The 20,677-nt window shown below is 46.2% G+C and overlaps 1 protein-coding gene across 10 annotated transcripts in view; it reads left to right on the forward strand.

Annotated features, from left to right (window-relative positions):
- PLD1 (phospholipase D1) overlaps window positions 1–20,677 on the forward strand; it is a 100,089-nt gene that overhangs the window by 67,993 nt on the left and 11,419 nt on the right. For 6 of the 10 annotated variants that reach the window (XM_086844313.1, XM_086844316.1, XM_086844315.1 and 3 more), the window contains 11 exons: window positions 501–650; window positions 1,444–1,527; window positions 3,215–3,296; window positions 5,290–5,400; window positions 6,606–6,812; window positions 7,692–7,908; window positions 10,913–11,041; window positions 11,339–11,457; window positions 11,641–11,754; window positions 17,316–17,426; window positions 18,079–18,167. In XM_086844313.1, coding sequence (XP_086700439.1) covers window positions 501–650; window positions 1,444–1,527; window positions 3,215–3,296; window positions 5,290–5,400; window positions 6,606–6,812; window positions 7,692–7,908; window positions 10,913–11,041; window positions 11,339–11,457; window positions 11,641–11,754; window positions 17,316–17,426; window positions 18,079–18,167 — 1,413 coding nt within the window. Of the gene's footprint in view, window positions 1–500; window positions 651–1,443; window positions 1,528–3,214; window positions 3,297–5,289; window positions 5,401–6,605; window positions 6,813–7,691; window positions 7,909–8,826; window positions 8,941–10,912; window positions 11,042–11,338; window positions 11,458–11,640; window positions 11,755–17,315; window positions 17,427–18,078; window positions 18,168–20,677 lie in introns of all 10 variants that reach the window. The other 4 variants (XM_086844310.1, XM_086844311.1, XM_086844309.1 and 1 more) reach the window with 1 other exon arrangement.

The following is a 20,677-nucleotide window of genomic DNA, read 5'->3' on the forward strand; positions in this document are numbered from 1 at the left end:
TATTGCTGGGGCCTGGGGGCACGGTGCATGCTGAGTTGCACAGTCTGGTTTGGCAGCAATTGCTTAGGTAATTTTTTAGGCACTCTGTTCTCTTTATGCTGCAAGCAGGGATGTTTTCTTCTGCATCCCAATGGAGTATTAATCAAAAGATGTGCTAGTGGGGGATAAAGAGATATTTCATGTTTTTATGTTAGCACACAGTATAAATTCATCTCTCAAAAAATACAACATTAGCTGGCTCCAACTCCCAAGCTAAGCTGGTGCTAATAATTTAAACATGGGTGAGTTTTTCCTGCTTGGCAGTGCAGTACTGTTAGTCACTCAGAGCAGCTCAGTGCTGTGCATTCTTTTGCAAACAAAACAGCGAAGTCCCTACTTTTTGTGTAAATAATATATGACTAGTACAGTTGCATTTACTAACATGGACAGGCAGCAAGGAGCAGCCCAATTAAATGGAAATGACTTCAGCCTCCTGCCCTGTGCATCATGTGTTCTTGCAGGTCACTGATTCTGAAGTGTAACAGCTACAGACATGCCCAGTGGTGGAGGCAGGGCATAGATGAGTTCATCCGGAAACACGGCAAGGACTTTCTGACAGAGCATCGCTTCGGCTCCTACGCGGCCGTGCAGGAGAACACCCTGGCCAAGTGGTGAGCACCTGTTACCTGCCTGCCCTCAGCACCCAGCTCTGATGAACAAAGCTGGTAGCCTTTGGTAGCTGTGGGGACTGGTGGTAATTAAAGAAGTTGCAAAAAAAAAAAAAAAAAGAGGTTTTCTTCACTGGGGACAGAGTAGCAGTGCTGGTGGCAGGAGCTCTGCGTCACAGCTCGTTGTGTTACGCAACATCGAGTTCCGTTTAAATTCAAATGTGTTGGGTATTTGTCATTGTAAAGATAAAGAGAAGAAAAGGGAATCAACAAATGCAGTTCTGGGTGTAGTCGGAGGGTGGCTGGGCTTTATGCACACAGCAGCCCCTGAGAAATCCTTCTGTCCCCAGTGTGACCTGACTGCACTAATCCATTCCCAGAAGTGCCTCAAAAACTGGATTCTAGCTGGAAGCAGACCAGTGCTTTCCCTGCAACGTCTGCCTTGCAACAACCTCTGCCTGTGTACTTTGTATAAATCAAAGGAAACACCATTCCATCATCCTTTCCTGAGAGACAAACCTGGCTTGCATGTAAAGCAGAACCCAGGAATATTGTGTGAAGTTGGCAGAAGTGCCAAGAGGTACTTAATATTCCCTTACTGTGCTGTTTCATCAAGCTACTGATAGCAGCACTGAATTCTCCCTACGTGTTGTCCTGATTCTGGAAATTAGGGTTGTGTTTGCTTTCGAGAAGAGAACATAAACGTCATTAACACAGAACCCCATCGCTCTTCAGCTGTGTACTTTGTTTAATGAAGGGGAGGAAGCATAACTCTGCACTCTGTTTGCTTTTGCAGGTATGTCAATGCCAAGTGGTACTTTGAAGACGTTGCAAATGCCATGGAAGCTGCCAAGGAAGAAATTTTCATCACAGATTGGTGGTTCGTACTGACATGTTTGGGTGTTGCCCAGCTGTCTCTCCGGGGACGCTCCCGACAATGCGGCACTGTTCGGAGCCCTACAGTATGGCAGCTAGCCCTGCAGCCAGATGGTTTGGCAGCACACCCAAACCTCTCCTTGTGTTGTATTCAAAGGCCTTTTCAGGAGGGCTGGCAGCAAAAGCGCACGCTTCAGATCAACAGCTTGGTTGTCTCCCTCCATGGAAATGCCTGAAACTGCACGGAGACATCACCTGAACTGCAAATGTGGTGGCTTGAAGGGCTCCTCAGGAGTAAATAGCTGCAAATCTGAGGGGCATGGGTGTCTTTCAGTGTTTCAGAAAAAAGGGATGCTCAACAGTGCTCTTGCCATGGGATCCTGCATGGGATCCCCTTTCAGCTCCTCCTCACTGCTTTAGGAAGCCTCATGCCAGCAGTGAGAGCATCCTGTGGATGTGTCCTTTTGATCTGCTCTTAAATGGGCCAGCTAAGGAAGGAGGGGAGTTTTGTCACCCTTTCTTAGCTGTGTGTCTGCCAAAGGGCCTGGCTCTGCCCACTTGTTACCTAGTTTATGTGTTTATGCACTGCTCTGGTTCCTGTTTGTGGTGGGAAAAGGTGCTCTCACAGACTGGGCAGAGTCTCTTGGCTGGCTGCTGATTGTGGCTGCCCATGTCTTGCCTTTCTAGAGATTAATTTGCCTGAGCCAGCCTGGACCATGGGCATGGGAGACTTCCAAGACATGACTCAGATTTCATGTTCACCTTAGGCATGCCTCTGTGCTCCTCTTTCTCTGTCTGTGAAATGAACCTCTGGCTGCTTATCTTCTGCTGGTGGGATCTGGGAGAATTAGTTTCTAGGGGGAAAGTAGGAGAAAACTACATACCATGTTAGCATTTGGTGGGGTAAATCTGTTTCCTGCCATGACCACAGTTAAGCCTAATGCTCATTGCTTCCCCCGATGCAACATCAGGTGGCAGTTCAAGAGCATCCCATTTCAGACCCATTGTCTCTTACTTAGTGTTTTATTTAGACAATTGTTAAAGTATCATGGAATTCCAAAACCTAAAATTTTATGTATAATACAAAAATAGGATGTAGCAGTATGCTTTATCCAAGCCCAAGCTGCCATGCTTGGTACAAAAGTAGAGGAATGGAATTCTGTCACCTTGCTGTGCAGGAGTTAAAAATTGCCTAACTGTTTCTTGTAATCCTTGAAGTGATAAAATGACCTGTTGAGTGATCCTATTGCTTTGTCTTTAGGCAAGGACAGTTCAGCACAAATCTGTCCTGTTCAGATATCTCAGGTGCCAGGAGAACTGAAATCCCACTCTTACTTATTTTTTATGTCTACATATTTCTTTCAGATCTACCTTGGGGTTTTCTTTTGTTGCATCTTTCTTTCACAGATAGAGTCCAAATTTCCCTGTTGTTGAACATCACTGTTCAACCTGGTCTCATGAGATGTTGAATATGAGGATGAATGTGCTGGACATGTCCCCTGCCCTTTGTAATGCTCAGTTATTAAAGAACAAAGAGCAGGATATTGGAGAATGCATCACTCTGGGACATGAGCTTTCACATCCACTTTATTTAAACTTCAATTCCTTTGCTTCCCAAGTTGGTTATTTAGGCCAGTGTTTTGTTTGCAGGCTACATCTGCTATGTTTTTTATATACCTTTGTTTTCTTAGGCTGAGCCCAGAAATCTTCATGAAGCGACCGGTGGTGGAAGGGAATCGCTGGCGGCTGGACTGCATCCTCAAGAGGAAAGCGGTGAGTGAGCTCCAGCTGCACCCTTCACCCTGCACCCACCCAGCCAGGGGATCATACTGGGGCTGGGGCACTTCCACCACTCATTTTGGTAGAGATGAGCGTTAAAGCTTCACATCAGATGGCGTTGGAAAACCACATGCTTTGATTTTTTTCCCCTCATTTGTGTTTGGAGGAGCTCAGAGGCAGAAGGGTAGATCCTCTGATTGCCCCAGGTTTGGGTCACTTTAGCCTTGCTTTACAACTGCCCCAGTTCCTGGTAGGGTCAAAGACCTGCTGCTGTCCATGCTCTCCATGTGATTTATGTAATTTAGAGTACAGGGAATGCTGAGCACTTTGTGGTGTGTTTATGAGTGTGGGCTGTGCTCCAGCTGTTCACACACCCTGCGATAGCACCGGTGCTAAAAAGAGTTTGCCCATATCAGGAGTGAGTCACAGGGAATTAGTCCCATGGCTGGAAAACCTCTTGGACTGTTGCTGTAGTAGAAGGGCAGAAGTCCACATGGACACAGACTTTAAACTAAAAGGGGGAAGCTTTAGATTAGATATTGGGAAGAAATTCTTCCCTGTGAGGATGGTGAGGCCCTGGCACAGGCTGCTTAAGAAATTGTGCCTTCTCCATCCCTGGAATTGTTCCAGGCCAGGTTGGATGGTACTTTGAGCAACCTGGTCTAGTGGAAGGGTCTCTGCTCATGGGGATGGAACAAGATGGTCTTAAAGTTTCCTTCCAGCCCAAACCATTCTGTGATTCTGTGACATGCTGAAATAGTGTTTGACTCTCTTCCCTTTCAAGCCAGTTGTCATCACAGTCCTCACCCCTCCACATACCTAGATAAAAAATGAGAGCTGTGTGTCTGACTGTTGTTGATTTGGAATTACTCTTGTTTTCTGGCAAAAATAAACTGCCTACAAAGCATCACTCACTCAGAGGAGGAATTTGGCTTCTTTTTGTCACATTGACATGGATTTTCATATGGCCATAAAAACATTGTGATGGAGTGGGGTCAGTCCCTGGAAATGCTTGCTCTGTCACCTGTTCTGTTTCTTTGACTCAACGGGGCAGCCACAAGCTGATGTGGTGGTGTAGGGGTGAGGCTGTCCTTTCTGTGTGTGCAATGTTGCCTTGGACTCCCCTGGGTGCAGTGGAGAGTGGGATATCATCCACAATTTGGAGATTGCCTTCGCTCTTGGCAGCAGCTTTATGGGAATAGGAATTCAGAATGCAGTGGAAAGTTTAGGTTCCAAGTTTAAGATGGCAAACTCTAGTGCAAGCTTTTAATCCATGCTGATTTATGGGAAGAGGAGGTGTCCCAGTGTGTGACCAGTATTTGCCAAGGTTTGGGAGGCACTTGGCACATTTGAAAGTGCTTTAACAAGAGTTCTTAGAAACTCTGCCATGGATACAGTGCTGGTCACAAAAAGCACCATGTTTTTAGCACTGCTTAGTGTATTCCAGGAGCTTGTTTAGCTCTACCAGCAGAAAGAACCTCTTTGCTGGTGTTGAGTTGGTGACATCCCCATCAGGAGGGAGATGTCTGTGTGACCTCACTGGTCATGTCATCCTGCAGGGACATTTGACTGTGGGCAACCCTTAGGGCAACATGAAGCAGCAGAACACTGAACTTTAGTAGATGAACATGATTGGAGTGAATCATGTTTGCAAAATCTACCTCAAAGGGTATGTGAAAGGAGCTGCTGTAGGAATGACCTGTGGATGTGCCTTGGCATAGCTCAGACAAAAACAATAAAACCCATGCAAACCCAGGTACTGAGTCCTTCTCAGAAAGCTGGAGAGCTTTCCCAAGTAGGTAGGTTCTGCCAGGCTGTGGGGTCCCCATGGCGGATTGGGAAGAGCATAATCAAGCAAGTAACCTCAGTCAGCATCTCCATCAGCAGGCACAACACATTTACTGCCTCTTAGCTTTTCCTTCCTTCAGAAGCAGACTGTATTCACTGATGTGCCTGCATTCCATGTGTTCTTTTTTACTTCTGACAGCAACAAGGAGTGAGAATTTTTGTTATGCTCTACAAAGAGGTGGAGCTTGCCCTGGGGATCAATAGTGAATACAGCAAGCGGACACTCATGCACCTCCATCCAAACATCAAGGTAATTGCACAGGGCTGTGTGGAAAGTGTTTGCATTCAATTGTTCTTGATTGCTGGTGCCGGCCCCGGTGTATTTGGGTGGGAACTGCAAGTTCAGGAGTGTTTCCCACCACTGCAGTGGGAATAGTCTGATAAGACACATCCATATAGTGATGCCACTGCATCTTCATTTCTGTAGGTTCTAGTGGAACATAAAATTGCTTAGTTTAGGTTTGCCAAAGCAGCTATTCGCCTTAATTGACAAGAAGTGTTTTTCGTGTGACAAGTTAATGGGGTTACATCAAATGGAAAATTACAATTTGGGAGTGTTGTCTCATTTCAGCATTTCTGCTCAAATGTGAATGATGAGAGTCAACACTGGGTATTAGTGTTCCCACCACAGAAGAACAGCATTGCACTGTCTTGTGCTGTTACACTGCTGCTCTGGCACCAAGCAGAAAATCAGTTGTGGCAGATAAACCAGCAGATAAGGCTAGATCCAGTCTCCTAGACACACATACACCTTAATGAGCAGTAAGATACTTGTTATGGTAGAATAATTGATTCATTTTCACTTGATCAGTTGTCACAGTGCAGGGAAGCTTCCGTTCATCGTCTTTGCAGCAAAACTGGATGACGAACACAAGCTGTGTCACTGGTTTTGGGAGCAGCCAGGTGAAATTTGGTAGCTTTTTCTCCAGGAAGCTGGTCTAGTGGCTGTAAAATCATAAATAAAACTCTGAGCTTAGATGTAGAAATCAGGGTTCCATAGACACTTGTCAAAAAGAAATTTCCTAAACAAATGACAAATTTGATTTTAAGTTGGGGGAGAAAAACCACCCGACTTCTCATTTCACTTGTGTGGTGGCAACAACCGAAGAAGTGACTCAGATCACCAATATGTTGTTTTCTTTCAGAGCAGGCTCTGTGTTTGAAAGCTCAGCTATTACAGCTCAACTGCAGCAGTTTCTTTGACTATGGTCCTCTTATGAAGCTGTTGTAAGGGTGACCTTATCCCAACATCAGTAATCATTCCTGCATTCTGGGGAAGCACCTGCCTGCTATATGGCTGTCAGAAATTGAGTAGCTTCAGTAATTAAACAGTGGATGCATCCAGTAACAACTCCAGCATTTCCCCATCGCCCCAAACAGCCAAAAAAGTCTGAACAGCCTGGAAGGATTTAAATTTGACAACAATGCTGAGCTTGAGTGCTGGTTTCCTCACAGGTGATGAGGCACCCAGACCACGTGTCCTCCTCTGTGTACCTGTGGGCCCACCATGAGAAGCTGGTGATTGTTGACCAGTCCGTGGCGTTTGTGGGTGGCATTGACCTGGCGTACGGGCGCTGGGACGACGACGAGCACCGCCTGACCGACGTGGGCAGCGTCAAGCGCGCCGGCGCCGTCAAGTCTGTGTCCACCGCCAACCTGGCAGTAAGTGGGCTGGGTCCAGCTGGTGGCCAGGGTCAGCCACAGCAGGTCTGGGCCAGGGCTGAATGGGCTGTGTCCTCTTCTGAGCATAGGGTTGGGTTTTGGAGGCTTAATGACAAATAAGTGATGAGAGGAAGGATCTAAGCATCAAATGACACTTGAGGGCTATGTGCTGACAAGGCCTTGCTAGGGCACAGAGATAAGAGAGCTGGGTTTCCCCTGGAGCTTGGGACAAAATCACAATTTGAAGTCCGTGTTCCTAAAATCATAGAATCTTAGAATGGTTTGGGTAGGAAGAGACCTTAAAGATCATGTTTTTCCTACCTCCATCATGGGCATAGGGACATACCTCCGTCCATCCATAGGGACACCTTCCACTAGGCTGGATTGCTCCATGTCTGGCCTTGAACACTTCCAGGGATGGGGTATCCACAGCTTCTCTGGGAAGCCTCTCTTTCCTTAACAAAACTTAGAAATGCAGAGTAAACACTTGCAGAGTGCTCTGAAGTGTTTGTTGTTTGTGCCCACAGCAGCTGCCTTGTTTGCTGAGCTTTCTGCTAACCTGTTCTGTATGCAGCCACATGTCTCTAAAAATTTGAGAGGTCTAGGTTGATGAGAATTTCAAGGGGAATAATAATCCTGAGTAAATTTATGGATCCAAATGCTGCTAATATTTAGGCTTTCCTGGTAAGTGCCTCCTCTCAGACTCTGTCTCAGAGTACAGACTCTCCTCAGAAAGCATGCCTAATTCCCACTGAAGTGTGTCTGTCACAGAGCAAAATTTGGCTCATGGTTGTTTCTGAGCAGGAGAAAATCTGTAGTAGCTCTAAAGTAGTAGCTAAAGGAGACCCTGACCTGTAGCCATGTCTTGTGTCTTTTAAGTCTGCAGCGGAATCAACTGAACGTGTCCCACTGCAGCCTCAAGCTCTGGCCCCAGAGAGCCACTTGTTTGAGAGAAATGCTGATGATGCCCCAGACACATCAAAAATGAAAGGAGTAGGAAAACCCAAAAAGTTTTCAAGGTTCAGCATTTACAAGCACCTGCACAAGCACGGCATGCACCATGCCGACAGCGTCAGCAGCATCGACAGTGAGTCAAGTAAGTGATGTTCAGCTAAATAATGTATATAAAGGATGTGTGGAGGTGGTGGGTGGGTGTATGTGCACGTTCACATGATTTCTAGGGCAATGTGTTCTTTATATGGAAGGAAAGTTGACAAGTTACCTAACTATCAGAATAATAGCTGTGTGTAGTCAACATGTAAATTTGCGTCACTGCAAAACAGAGAAGAAAGGTTTAATGTGGATTTTTTTATTTAGCTAATTAGCAATTTTCATGAGCTGTTAAATGCTGTGGTACAGTGTATGTGTTTCTTAATGTTTGTGTTGTTGGAAAGTGTTTGTTCCTGCAAGAGAGAATTGAATCTTTGATTTTTCAACTTGGATTTATTACAACAAGCAAATAATTTCTGAATGGGATTATCCCCTCTCATAGACTTGTGTTAAAAGCTAGGTTTTAAATAAGTTCACTTAAATGGAAATATTCCAAATTTACCCACTTGCTAGAGAGGAAAGTCTGTTCAGCAGTTGAATATTTAAATGCAGCTTTTAATTCCTGACGTTAAAGATAACTTCAGTGCTAAAATTACAAGGATCAGCTTGGCAATTGTTCCAGAAGTAAATCCTTCCTGAAAGTCCTCAGCTCTGGAAGATGGGGGAACTTACTGGAATTTCCATCCCCTCCCTGCAGATCTTTCTCTTGCCTCTGGCTCCTTCTGGGCGTCTTGGTTGCAGTCAGCTCAGGACACGGCCACAGCTTTGTACTTCCTTATATCTGTTTGGGTTAGAACCAGCTGGCTCCTGAGTTTGGTCCTTTGCCTGGCAGTCACTTGTAGTTTCAGCAAACTGACGTCTGGTTTGAGTTCCTATCTGCCAGGTGCCAGACAAGAGCAGGCACCAGGGTGGCAGAGGTGGACATGTGTTTTTGCCATGAATAGAGCATCTTGACTTTCTGCAGGTTATTCAAGCCCCACTAGGAGCCATCCGAATATAATCCAGAGTTTAAGGCCCCATCTGAAAATGTTCCATCACCACAGTGAATCCAAACAGGGGCTCGCTGAGCCTCGGGAGGGTAAGTGGAGGAAGGCAGAGCTCTGGAACCCTTCAGGCTTCAGCTGCTGATGTTTTTGTACTATAACTATGGTGAGAGTGAGGTTGGGTGCCAGGATCAGCCTTCGCTGCTTGTTGTTCTCCCAGCATACTTATCTCTCCTCTGTGGGCATCCTGGCAGAAGAGCCTTCTCCAGAAACTACAAATACTGTAGCATAAATAAATAAGAATTAAAAACCCCAAAACAACAACAACAAACCAAAATCAAACAAAAGAGTAAGCAAAAAATTTGCAATAATGACAGCAGGGAACAGTTGTAGAAATAGTTCACATTCTGGTATGTGATGCTTTCAGCAACTCTCATCCTGTAAAGGAAAGAGCTTTACTGGAACTGGGAAGTTCTGTATTGGATATTTTTAAAGTAAGCCTGAAGCAGGAAGACATGCAAACAGAGAGAGGAAGCAGCAGAGTGGCTCCTGCCAGTCCTATGTTTGGACAAAGACTGGAGTCCCCTCTTTTTCTTCTAATTAGGACCAAGGAAAGCACACTCACTTGAGACAGGAGTTGAGTGGTTGTGAGCACTGAGCTGTTCCCATCTCTGGACTGGTGTTGCAACGGCCTGTCCCAGTGTGGTACATTTCCAAGATGCCTTTGGGTTCAGAACAGAGTGAGGAGCACTTTACCAGCATCATCCTCTTGCAGACATCTTCCTCTAAGGCATAATTGCCAATTATAAAATATTGGTTACAAAGTAGTGGCAGGCAAGAAAGCATTTCCATGTGTTTGTGGAGACGTTGTGCAGTCTCCCCTGTGGCCATTCATGCTCTCCATGAGTCACTGTGCAGTCACGGAGCGCGGCACACGGAGCGTGTGTTGGCCTGTGTCCCACACATTCCCATTCCCACCCGGGCATGTCGAGTCAGTGATTCCCCAGCTCCACCTGGACTCTCACTTGAAGCTTGAGCTTCCTAAGGCAGCTCTGGTGCCAACCTGCTGCATGGCATTTCTGGCATGGCTTGGCTCAGCTCGGCGGGGTCACAGCAGCGCTGGCAGGGCTTGCTTTGTGTCCCCTGCTCTTGTGCTGCTGCCAGTGTGTGTTCTGTTGACTGTTGAAAGTTGGTTTTTCTGTGTACTAAGGGGTTTTGTGATTACCTGGCAGTGTGGTTGGGTTAGGAGGAGGTTTCTGCTCGTGGCATTGCTGTATAATTACTGCATTTAGTATGTGGTGTCACAGATGAAGGCTGCTCTCAGGGTCAGGAAATAATACCAGCTAACTGTTTATGGTCTAGGCCAACATTTTTGGATTTTTTAAGAGCCTGGAAAAAGTTCACAGCACCAAAATATGTGCTCTGGAAAAGGGATCCTGTTAGGAGGGAATATCTCTGCGTACAATATTCCTGCACAGATTTGGAATTCAGGATCCATTTGTTCAACATGTAAAATTGTATCAGAAATGACACTGCTATTTAGAAAAAACCAAAATACTAAGAAAACCCACAATATTTCATGAGGGGACATGAACATCTCATTCTAGATATTAAATACTACTTCAATTAGAGGAGATACAGCTAGAGAGGCAAAATAAACTCTCTAGCAGAGATGGAATTAGTTCACTATTAATGTAAAATATATGAAGTAGATGATATACATGATGTGGACTGCCATATGGGAATATTTAGGTGTTATTGAACTGGGGAAAGGCAAATGGTTGTAGGGTGATGTAGCCCAAGATAAAACTCAGCATCTGCTTTTCATTTCCATAACAGACTCCTATATATAACCTCTTCTGATTGTATAAAAAATACTAAAATAGGGAAGAAAAAAATGCTAACATATATCCCTTGAAAGTAACAGGAGGACTAGGGAGAAACCAGCTTCAGCTGCTTGGGACTGGCAGTCCACCAGTGCTGTTCCATGGCTGTCAGTCTCTCACTACTGTGTGCAATGGATGGCCATGACTTTGGAGCATGTTTTTGTTTTGTTTGCTGGGACAGATAAAGGATCAATCCGTAGCCTGAAGACAGGAGTTGGAGAGCTGCTTGGGGAAACCAGGTTCTGGCACGGGAAGGACTATTGCAACTTTGTCTTTAAAGACTGGGTTCAACTTGACAAGCCTTTTGCTGGTGAGTTGGGAGTCTTTGCATTCCCCAAAACTTTCTTCTGCACCTTTTTGGTCTCAGATCATATTTTTCCTGCCTCCAAGCCAGAGGTAACAAGGCTGGTTTGGTTTCTAGGAAAAAGCAGCAAAACTCCCTTTGAGGAGTTTTAGGGTCAATTATGCTGTTGCAGTCCAGTTCATCTGCCTTGGGGGTGTTTGCTGCCATGTCCCAGAAACCTCAGTCTGAGGAGGGGGATGCTGTGCTTTTCCACATTCACGTCCTTTGTCTGAGAAAGCTCAACCATGCTCCCCTGTCCCACAGACTTCATTGACAGATACACCACGCCGAGGATGCCCTGGCACGACATCTCCTCCGTGGTGCACGGCAGAGCCGCGCGCGACATCGCCCGGCACTTCATCCAGCGCTGGAACTTCACCAAGGTGGGTGTGGATGTCACTGCTGGAGGCACAGAGATAAGCACAGCCTTGCCTCATCCCCCTGCCCTCTGAAGACATCTGTTTTGTTTCCTTGTGTTCTGATATGTTGCAAGCATTTTTTCTTTATCTGTTGCAAGCATTTTTTCAAGCATTTTTTCTTTATCTGTTTTTTTCCCCCCTGTGCAGATTATGAAACCCAAATACCGGTCCCTGTCCTACCCATTCCTGTTGCCAAAATCTCAGCAAACTGCTAATGAGTTGAAGTATCAGGTGCCTGAGGCTGTTCCTGCCACCGTCCAGGTGGGTGTTGGTGGTCTCCTGCTCACATTCTCCTCAGAGGGCTTGTTCTGCATCCTCCCAGGAAGTTTGAATGCCTGACAGACTCTCTGCAGGACTTGAATTATAAGATGCAAAACTCTTACCTAATTCTGCTCACAGATTAGGTGATCAGATCCTCAATTGCAATAGAATAATGCAGCTCTTTTAGAGAGGCATTAATTTATATGTCCACCTTTGAGGTAAAGGGACTAAAGTGTATGCAGTGCTCAAATGGTGGGAACACTCTGACTTTGCATAGCTGTGTGGTTTAATGGTTTGTTTTCTGCTGTTCTTCGTCTGACACCTAACATTTGGGCTTTATGATTTGAGAAGGCCTGGTAGGTTGAGGTTACCCACTGAGGATTTATCTCAGATCTTAGAGCAGCCTGCCAGGCCCTGACGTCTTGCTCAGATGGGTGGTGGTCAGTGACAGCCCAGCATTAAGTGGAGTCTTGAGGCTGTTGCTTTCTGCCTTGAACTTCATCTGCACTTTATTATGCAGCCCTACCACCCCTGAGAGTCCTCTGCAGTTCCACACAGTCAGCCCACAGTCTGATTTGTGACAATTGGTCTCAATCAGTCAGAATTGCCAAGATAACTGTTTAAAAGCCTAGCTTACTCTATCAAGTGCACATACTTGAATATTGCTGTTACCCAGCAGAAATAGGAACTTGTTGAAGAGTACAAAGTCAAAATAGTTATGCTGAAGCAGCAAAACCATTGTGTGTCCCTGTGGATGAAAGATGTATGAAGTAAGAGCAGTTAGACCAAAACCAGGAAAAATGCATGACTTTGCTCTTTGTAAGGAGTGGTCTGCCCAGATGACAGCACTGCTTGGGGAAGCTTAGTAAAATAAGATGCTTTTTTCTGGGTTTGTGGGTTACCAGGGTATTGTCTGCTCCTCTCTGTGTGGTGTGAAGGATGGGCTGCACAGGGATCTTGTGTCGGGGTTCTGGGGTGTTTTACATCAGCCTCCAAAACAATGTTCCCAGCTTGCTGGGAAGTAGTTCCCTTCAGGCATCATCCTGTTCCCTGTGGCTGTAAATGCCTCCCTGTCTGGATCTGACACCAGCTCTTTGGGAAATCTTGTTCTCATGGAAGCGAAGGGGCTTGTGTCCCCTGAGCACACTTTAACTGCAAGATAAGCCACAACTTCTAAATCACGGGGTAGCAAAAAGCTAAGCTCTGCTGATTACAGAACTGGAAGCAGTTCCCAAAGGAGAAATTAAACTGAGAACAACCTAGATCCAACTTCTCTTCAGTCCAGCTGCAGAGCTGCTGGCTCAGGGGCATCAGGCCGTGGGAGAGGAGGGTGGAGCTCAAACGGTGACTGCAGAATCTGCAGGCTCTGGTGCTGAGTGATGGGTGAGCAGTTGGAAAACCAGCCTGGCCACCACATTGCTGAGGCATTGCAGATAACTGATACATCCAGGAAATGAGGGGCTGCTCTCAATGATGCCATAAACAGCAAAAGGAGAGCTGGTTTGTCTTGTGAATTATTCATTTGAAACTACCTTGCTCATTTCTTATTTATGCATCTGTCAAAATAGCCCTGCATATAGACGGATAAATAAAACTACATGATATTAGGCTGCAAATGTGTTGTCCTGAAATGTACCAGCCTTCCAGGTATGAGAGAAAACTGGTGGGGAAGAGCATTTGCAGTGTCAAGCCTGGTGGAAGTGAGGGGGGCTCCTCTGCCCAGGCTGGGGCACCCTGCCTGGGTGCAGGTCCCCAGGCTGCTTCAGCTGGGTTATGATTTTTAGGTGACCTCCTCAAGCTCCAAGGCAGGGATTTGCATGCACATAGTAAAATTTTGACTGTCTCCTCCCTAATACCCACACTGGCCTTGTTTCCCTTGGTCCCCAGGTGACACAAGTTCCCTGAGCATCCCTGCAGTCCCACTGCGAATCCGCAAGTGACTCAGTCTCTCCTGCTGATGGGGGTTTCAGATTTGGCTGCTGCAGGAAGTGGGGAGAGGGGAAGACACCTGCAGCCTGGATCTGAACTCCCCCTCCTGGCTGACGTTTTCTGGAGTTCCCAGGGTGTGCATCAGGGCATCCCTGTGTGACTTCTCCTTTTCTGCAGGGACAGAAATAACAACCTTTTGCCTGTCCAGTTTATTAATTATGGAGCAGAGGGCTCAGGTGCTCACATCTCCTCTCAGTGGTACAGTTCTGCACAGAAATAAGCAGATACCCTAAAATATTTTACAGACTTTTTATCCAGAAAAACTAGAGCAATATTCTTGTTCTTAGTATTGAATCCTTTGGCTGGCCAGCAGCCAATTCCCTATTATCTCCACTTGAGTACTCTGTAGGGATTTTACAGGCAGAAGTTACTGCCCCAAGGTAAAATCCAGCATCCCAGGACTGTCCTTGGCTGTGGGGTGATTGAGGAAAGCCTGGCTGTTGGGTTTCTTGTTTCTGACCTTGTTTTCAAATCTGTCTTCAACTGTGGGCAGATCTGAGGAAAGGAAAACACAAAGGATCCGTGGGGACTGCAATGTTGCTGCAAGCCCAAACCATTGACCTGTCAGCAGCAGATTCCAGCCTCATTGTACCATCTGGTTTTGCTCTTCTCTGTGAGAGGAGAGGAATAGGAAAGCATTTCTGGGAGGATAGAGCACTGACAAGGGCTTTCCCCTGGGCAGGGAGGATGAATGCAGTGTGTGTGGGAAACACTGTGGAGGTACAGGCGGGGAAGGAGGAAAAGGAGTCAGGTATGGTCTCCCATCCTCTTTCATTTGAACTTAGGGGCTTTGCTTGCAATAAGCAGCATGATTTTTGCAAGAGCACATTGATTCTTGCAAGAGTCAAATAGAGATCTGCCAAAGGCAATGCCAGATTTTTTTCCACTATTCCATCTCCTTATTTCCACTCCAGAGTTTGCAGTTATCTGCCAAAGCCAGAGTTGCAAAGCATGTGACATGGGGAGGCAACATCCCATTCCTGATGGAAATGCAATGAAAGTTTAATGCTCTGGCAGCAGCTGACGCCCTCACCTCTTTGAAGTCTGCATGAGAGCCCTGCATTGTTCAGGATTTATGCACTAGCCCTCAGCAAACATCGCATTTATTACCCTGGTATCAGTTAGAGCAGTTAAAGGGATGACAAGCTATTGAGAGGCTCAAGGGAGGTGAGGGAAGGGAGAGGCAGGAGCATGGAGACTCCAGCTCTGGATGGGGGGTGCTCTGCTGGGCAGCATGTGGCCTTTTCTCCCCAGGAAATAGGTTGGGTTTGAACCAGCTGCCTTTAAATACCTTGACAGGAAAGAGGCATGTCCAGAATTGTGAGGTAGAACATCAGTGATAAGGGAAGGGCTGTGTAGCAAACTTCCAAGTGTGGGTATGTGTTTGTGAGTGCCACAGCTTTGTCTCCATGGGATGCTGCCTTGGTGGCATTGTCCTGTCCCTGTGCCTGCAGACCTGATAGAAACATCTACATTTTGAGGAGGTCCAAGATGAAACACCTTATACTCATTCTGCTGTCCTGTCCAACCCTTTCCAACACCTCTTCTTCCCTTTGCAGGGGGATATGAGGTTGTACCTGATGGGAGCTTTTTGGGTGGTGCTGTGCCTGCTTTTTGGAATTAGCCATGACACATTGTTCTAGGGTGAGGCAGAGGGATGTAATAGGGGCAGCCTGGGCTGTGGAGTGAGCTGGGGTGCCAGTTATGTGCAGTGAGGAGGAATGTAGGGAAGGGCAGGTGGATGATGCACTGGGAAGTCATGGTTCTGGAAAGGGGTGGTCCTGAGTGATGGTTCTGTTGTGTTAACCAGAAAAAAGAAAAAGAAAAAAGTTGAATATTAGACTTTGTGCACTAGAAAGCTACAATCTGCCACTTTCTGAAGTGCAGTTCCAGATTGCTGTGCTGGTGAGAGTGGAAGTGCTGTGAGCTTGTGAGCTCCAGTCCAGGCTGCGTATGGAATAATTAGCCTGCTTTCTACCCAGAAAAACTGTTTTTTCTTTTCTTATTAATGTCAATAACGGCTTATTAATGCCAGTGGTGGAATTTTGTTCAAGATCTCAGTCTGCCATGGTGCTCAGTGTTCTTTCAGCAGTGCCCAGCTTGGGATGAGTGGGAACACTCAGCCTTGGCTTTGTAAACCAAATAAGTGATTAAAAACATTTGGGAATGATCAGCAGGGCTTTGAAGAGGCTTATGCAGGCAAAGGGCAGCTGTTTGGCACTGCTAAAGGCTGTGACAGCCCTTGTATTCAGGCTGGCTCCCTGACTCCAACATTTGTGTCCCCAACACTCAGTTGGGGAGACTGCAGAGTGCACCCTCCTGTTGGCCAGGAGAGCAGCCAAACACGAGAGTTGCAGGGCTTGTTTTACTGGGGAAAAACAGATATGTGAGAAAGCTCCTGTCCAGGTGAAGGGACAAGCACAGGAGCCATCTGCTGTTTAACAGCAATGGCCCCAAGTGCCACCTCCAGAGATGCTCTGGAGACAAGAGGATTGGTTTGGTCAATTCCCAAGAGATCAGGATTTTGCTGGAACTGACTCACACATTTCACAAATCCCCAGCCCCTGGGTCTTGTGCTGTGTGGGACTGGCACTGAGTTCCAGTATAATGGTTATATTGAGATATTTTAAGGCTATTGTTTCAATGTTTTTGTCTTGACAATGTTTAAAGACAGAGGCTAATAATGAGTAACTATTTTCCCAAGCACATACTCTGCCAACACTTGATTAAAAACTACATTTCCATCTAGAAAAGCGTCACTTGGGGCGTAGTGTGGCTGCCTCTTGACTCAAAGTGCAGGAGCAGAAGATGCCACAGCATCTCTGGCTGGGAGGGACAGGATGCTGACTGCTATGGGGCTTGCTCAGCCTGGCCCAGAGCACAAACAGAGGTTGTTTCTCATGTTGGTTTGGGTCTTTCGCACAAAAACTGCAGGACAGAGAGGCAGGACTTGCCCTGTTGATCTTGCAGGAATCTACTTTAAAAGTGGATTTCCAGTAAAAGCGAAGAAGTAAGTGTTGGCAGCTGAACTAAAAATTTTAAAGTCATATCATCACAAATGGGATGGCTTGTGCAAGAATTTGGCAGAAGAAACAAATAACCTTGAGTGCTGAGGACAAAGGCATGCATTACCAGACTGGCTGTAAGATTCTGTACTGCCTCCTTGGGGGAAAAACACCCTGCCCTAGCTGGAAACCAGCTTTAAAGTGCTGGGCAGGAGATCACTGATAGGGATGTGCATCCCTAAAGCTTGGAAATTTATGCATTTTTAAAAGCAGTTTATCATAAGACCTTAAGCAAGAACAAGCATCTGGAGCTGCTCAGGTGGGAGAGGGCAGTAGTACAGCAATGGGACAGGTCCCTTATGGTTTTAATCAAAACATGCTAAGCATTAATGCTACTTCTGAATGTCCTTTCTCACAATTACAAATGCCATATAAATGTTGCACTTCCTACCTTATTTAGTGAAAGCCTGGCTGTGCCAGGGAAGAGCCTTGTCTCTGGGGTAATTCAGGTGCCATGGTGCTGTCCTGGATGGACAGAGCTGAAGGGGTCTCTCTCCTGCTTTCCAGGTGATCCGCTCTGCTGCTGACTGGTCTGCTGGCATCAAGTACCACGAGGAGTCCATCCACAAGGCCTACATCAGTGTGATAGAGAACAGCAAGCACTACATCTACATAGAGGTGAGTGGCAGGAGGGTCCTGATGCTCTGGGCATGGCTTGTAGCCATCAGGAAGGTAAATACTTCTTGAGGTTTGATCCTAAGTTTTTATGCATTTAGACATTACCTTCAGTGGTCTTCAGGCCAAACCAATGGCTGTGTGCCCTGACAGCTGTCTGGCCACAAGGTGGAAAAAAGTAGACCTCTCCTTTATAAGGCTCTTTGCAAAATTTCCAGCAGTTTTCATGGCCTGTTCAATAGTCTCCCTGTCCCCTCTGTGGCCTTTCAGCGTCCCCTGTGCATGCCCAAACCTCCCACTCACCCAGCAGCTCTTCATCCACACAGCCTTCAGCTGCAGCAATCTCTTGTGTCAGAGTGACACTCAGTGCTGGCTGAATGGAGATGCTTTTTCTCCTCTTTTTTTTTTTTTTTTAGCCTCTTGTTAGGTTGCTCTTTACATGAACTTTCTAAGGAGTGTGACTAATAAGGACTAATTCATTCCCTAAGCAAGCACAGACACACATACCATTTAATCATAATTAAAAAGAGCCTCCACTCCAATGGCACACAAACCCAGCTATCTTTAGTTGCTTTTGGTTTGAAATAAAGCATGCAAATATTTTGGGTTGGTTGCTGGCAGTGTCTGACAGTAGATTTGCTTGCTTTTCTTGCAGAACCAGTTTTTTATTAGCTGTGCTGATGACAAAATTGTCTGGAACAAGATCGGTGATGCGATTGCTCAGAGGATTCTTAAAGCTCACAGGTAACCTGTTCTTAAAGAGGTAGTGGAAGTCTTCAGGTGCATTTCTGTGGTGTGGTGCTAAAAATTACCCCTCAGTGGACACAGCTGGACAGTAGCTGTGCCAACACAGAACTGATAGGGTCGAGCACCTGCATTTGCAGCAGAGAGGCTCCTGAGTGGTTTCTTTGCATCCAGAAAGTGATTTTCTGGACTTATCCCAGTGTAAATGTATTTTTAACTATGGAACTTGTTTAAAGGCAAGTCCTTTGTGCTCTGGTTCAGTGACACCTTTGCTCCATTGCCAACTTGCCTTGAGCTGGGTGGTCAGGCAATTTCATGGGTGGGAAGGGTGAACTGGGATTTGTGGTTTATTTAAATCATCTAGAGGGAGCGGCTTCAAACTGGGGAAGCAAACACATTTTGAGGATTTGACTGGAGGGCTCTGCTATTGTTTGAACAATTTTTTCTGGTACGTGCTGGAGGGTGTTCACCACCTCCAGTCTTTGCAAGGGGACCGTTGTTTGTTCCTGGATGGATTGAATCCAACCATGTTTTAGACACTCCTTCAGCACACCTAACCCTGTGTTAACATTAATGCCACAGGTAGAAGCTTGTCTTCACTTTGATCCTGGGCTGCCTTGCTTAAGGTTGCTTCCCTGGAGTTTCTTTGACGTACATTTCATAGTATAAAACTGTACCCTGCTCCTGCTGGGCTGAAAGGAAACTTTGTAAACTTTTCCCTTTCATCTCTCATGGGCTTTTTTGCCGCGCACAGAGATGTTTTCTTGCATGGATTATGTTTTCTATATTGTAGTTGTCCAGAATGCTGCAGGGCCTGCTTTTCCAGAGATCTTGTCTCCAAGGTTGCAGGAATTTTGCTCTTTTTTTCACTTGAGCTTGGAAATTCCCACTTGAATAAGGGCACCCATCTGGAGACAGCCATCAGAGTGCAGGAAATGTCTGCAAGACCACAGGAGCTGCCCTGGGCCAGGCTTTGTCCAGAGCACTGTGGAAAGAAGAGCACTATTCAAACAGGGAGAGCCTGGGTTTTTTCTGCTGTGCCATTAACAGTGGGGTGGGGTTGCCTGTGATCTGTGTGAGCTGCAGTGAATAGCCCAAAAAATTGAAGTTAGCTAAGGATGAAAAGATGGGTAGATTTTCTCATTTGTGGTCAATGAGGAGCAGTGCCAGTGCTGCTGGAAATGTTGTTGCTGTGTTTGTATTGCAGCTTTGAGGCTCAGAGGACAGAGCATCTTAGGGCACCTTTCAGTGCCTAAAGGGGCTAGAGGAGAGCTGGAGAGGGACTTTGAAAAATGGCATGTGTGATAGGACAAGGAGAAATGTCTTTGAAGTGAAAGAGGATTAGATTGGATATTGGGAAGAAATTGTTCTCTGTGAGGGTGGGGAGGCCCTGGCACAGGTTGCCCAGGGAAGCTGTGGCTACCCCATCCCTGGAAGTGTCCAAGGCCAGGGTGGACAGGGCTTGGAGCAAGCTGGGCTAATGGAAAGTCTCCCTGCCCATGGCAGGGGGCTTTGGAACTGGAGGAGCTTTAAGGTCCCTTCCACTCAAACCATTCTATGATCCTGTGATCTCTTAAATAGTTTGTATCATAATGCTAATTTTCCAAACTGCCCCAGGAAAACAGCATTTAATTATAAATTAAGGTCTGTAGTGAGTTTGTATACTTCTCACTCTTCTAGACTAAATATTTTCTACTGATGTTATTAATAATGTTCTTTTCTTGGTTTCCTCTTTTTTTCATGGGTGGCTCTCTAAGCAGTTTAGTAAACACTGTCCTTTTACAAACAAGCTGCTTTTTGGGGAATGCTTTTGTTGGTAGACCTTTCTCATGATACAAACAGACTTGGTTTCAGTCTCTTGTGTCTGAGTAAGGCCTCATTAACTCTTTCTGAGCTCTGCTGGTGAGCCAGAGCCAGTCTGCAGTGCCCAGCACAGCTGGAAGGAAGCGCTGGTTGAAATGAAAGACACACAGGTCCTCACTGTCGCCTCCCAGCTCACATGGGACCCCAGTGCTTCACAATTCCCACACCCCTAAATTCACAGACATGGCTTGCCCAAGGAAGGAGTACTTCTAGCAAAAACTGCAGGCTGGCTCATCCTCAGAGTGCTTCTGAAATGGTTTTGTGCTGATCAAACTGTGTTTGCCATCTAGTGGCAGTATCTTTCCATGGAGCATTATCCTGATCCTTCTCTTCCTCCTCCTCCTCTGGAGCACAGAGCAGGGAATTCCCAGCACCCAGGGGCACCTGGAAGGTGCTCTCAGAGCAGATGCACCTGGCATTTGTCAGCAGAGGAAAACCAAATTGTCAGCCCCAAGCAGTTTCATAGAAGTAGCTTTTGTTCTGAATGAGATCATGATTAGAGTATGGATTAGTTTGGAGGACTCTGGAACTGAGATTTTTGGGTGCTGTGATATATCAAGGACATATTTTCCTTCCTCCAGTGCTCAATGTTTTGCTTGTGCCTTGAACTTTTTCCACCTTTTGTGATGTTTCTGACTTCTGAAAAC

This window comes from Cyanistes caeruleus, chromosome 10 (assembly GCF_971803275.1).
Source record: "Cyanistes caeruleus chromosome 10, bCyaCae1.hap1.1, whole genome shotgun sequence".
NCBI lineage: Eukaryota > Metazoa > Chordata > Aves > Passeriformes > Paridae > Cyanistes > Cyanistes caeruleus.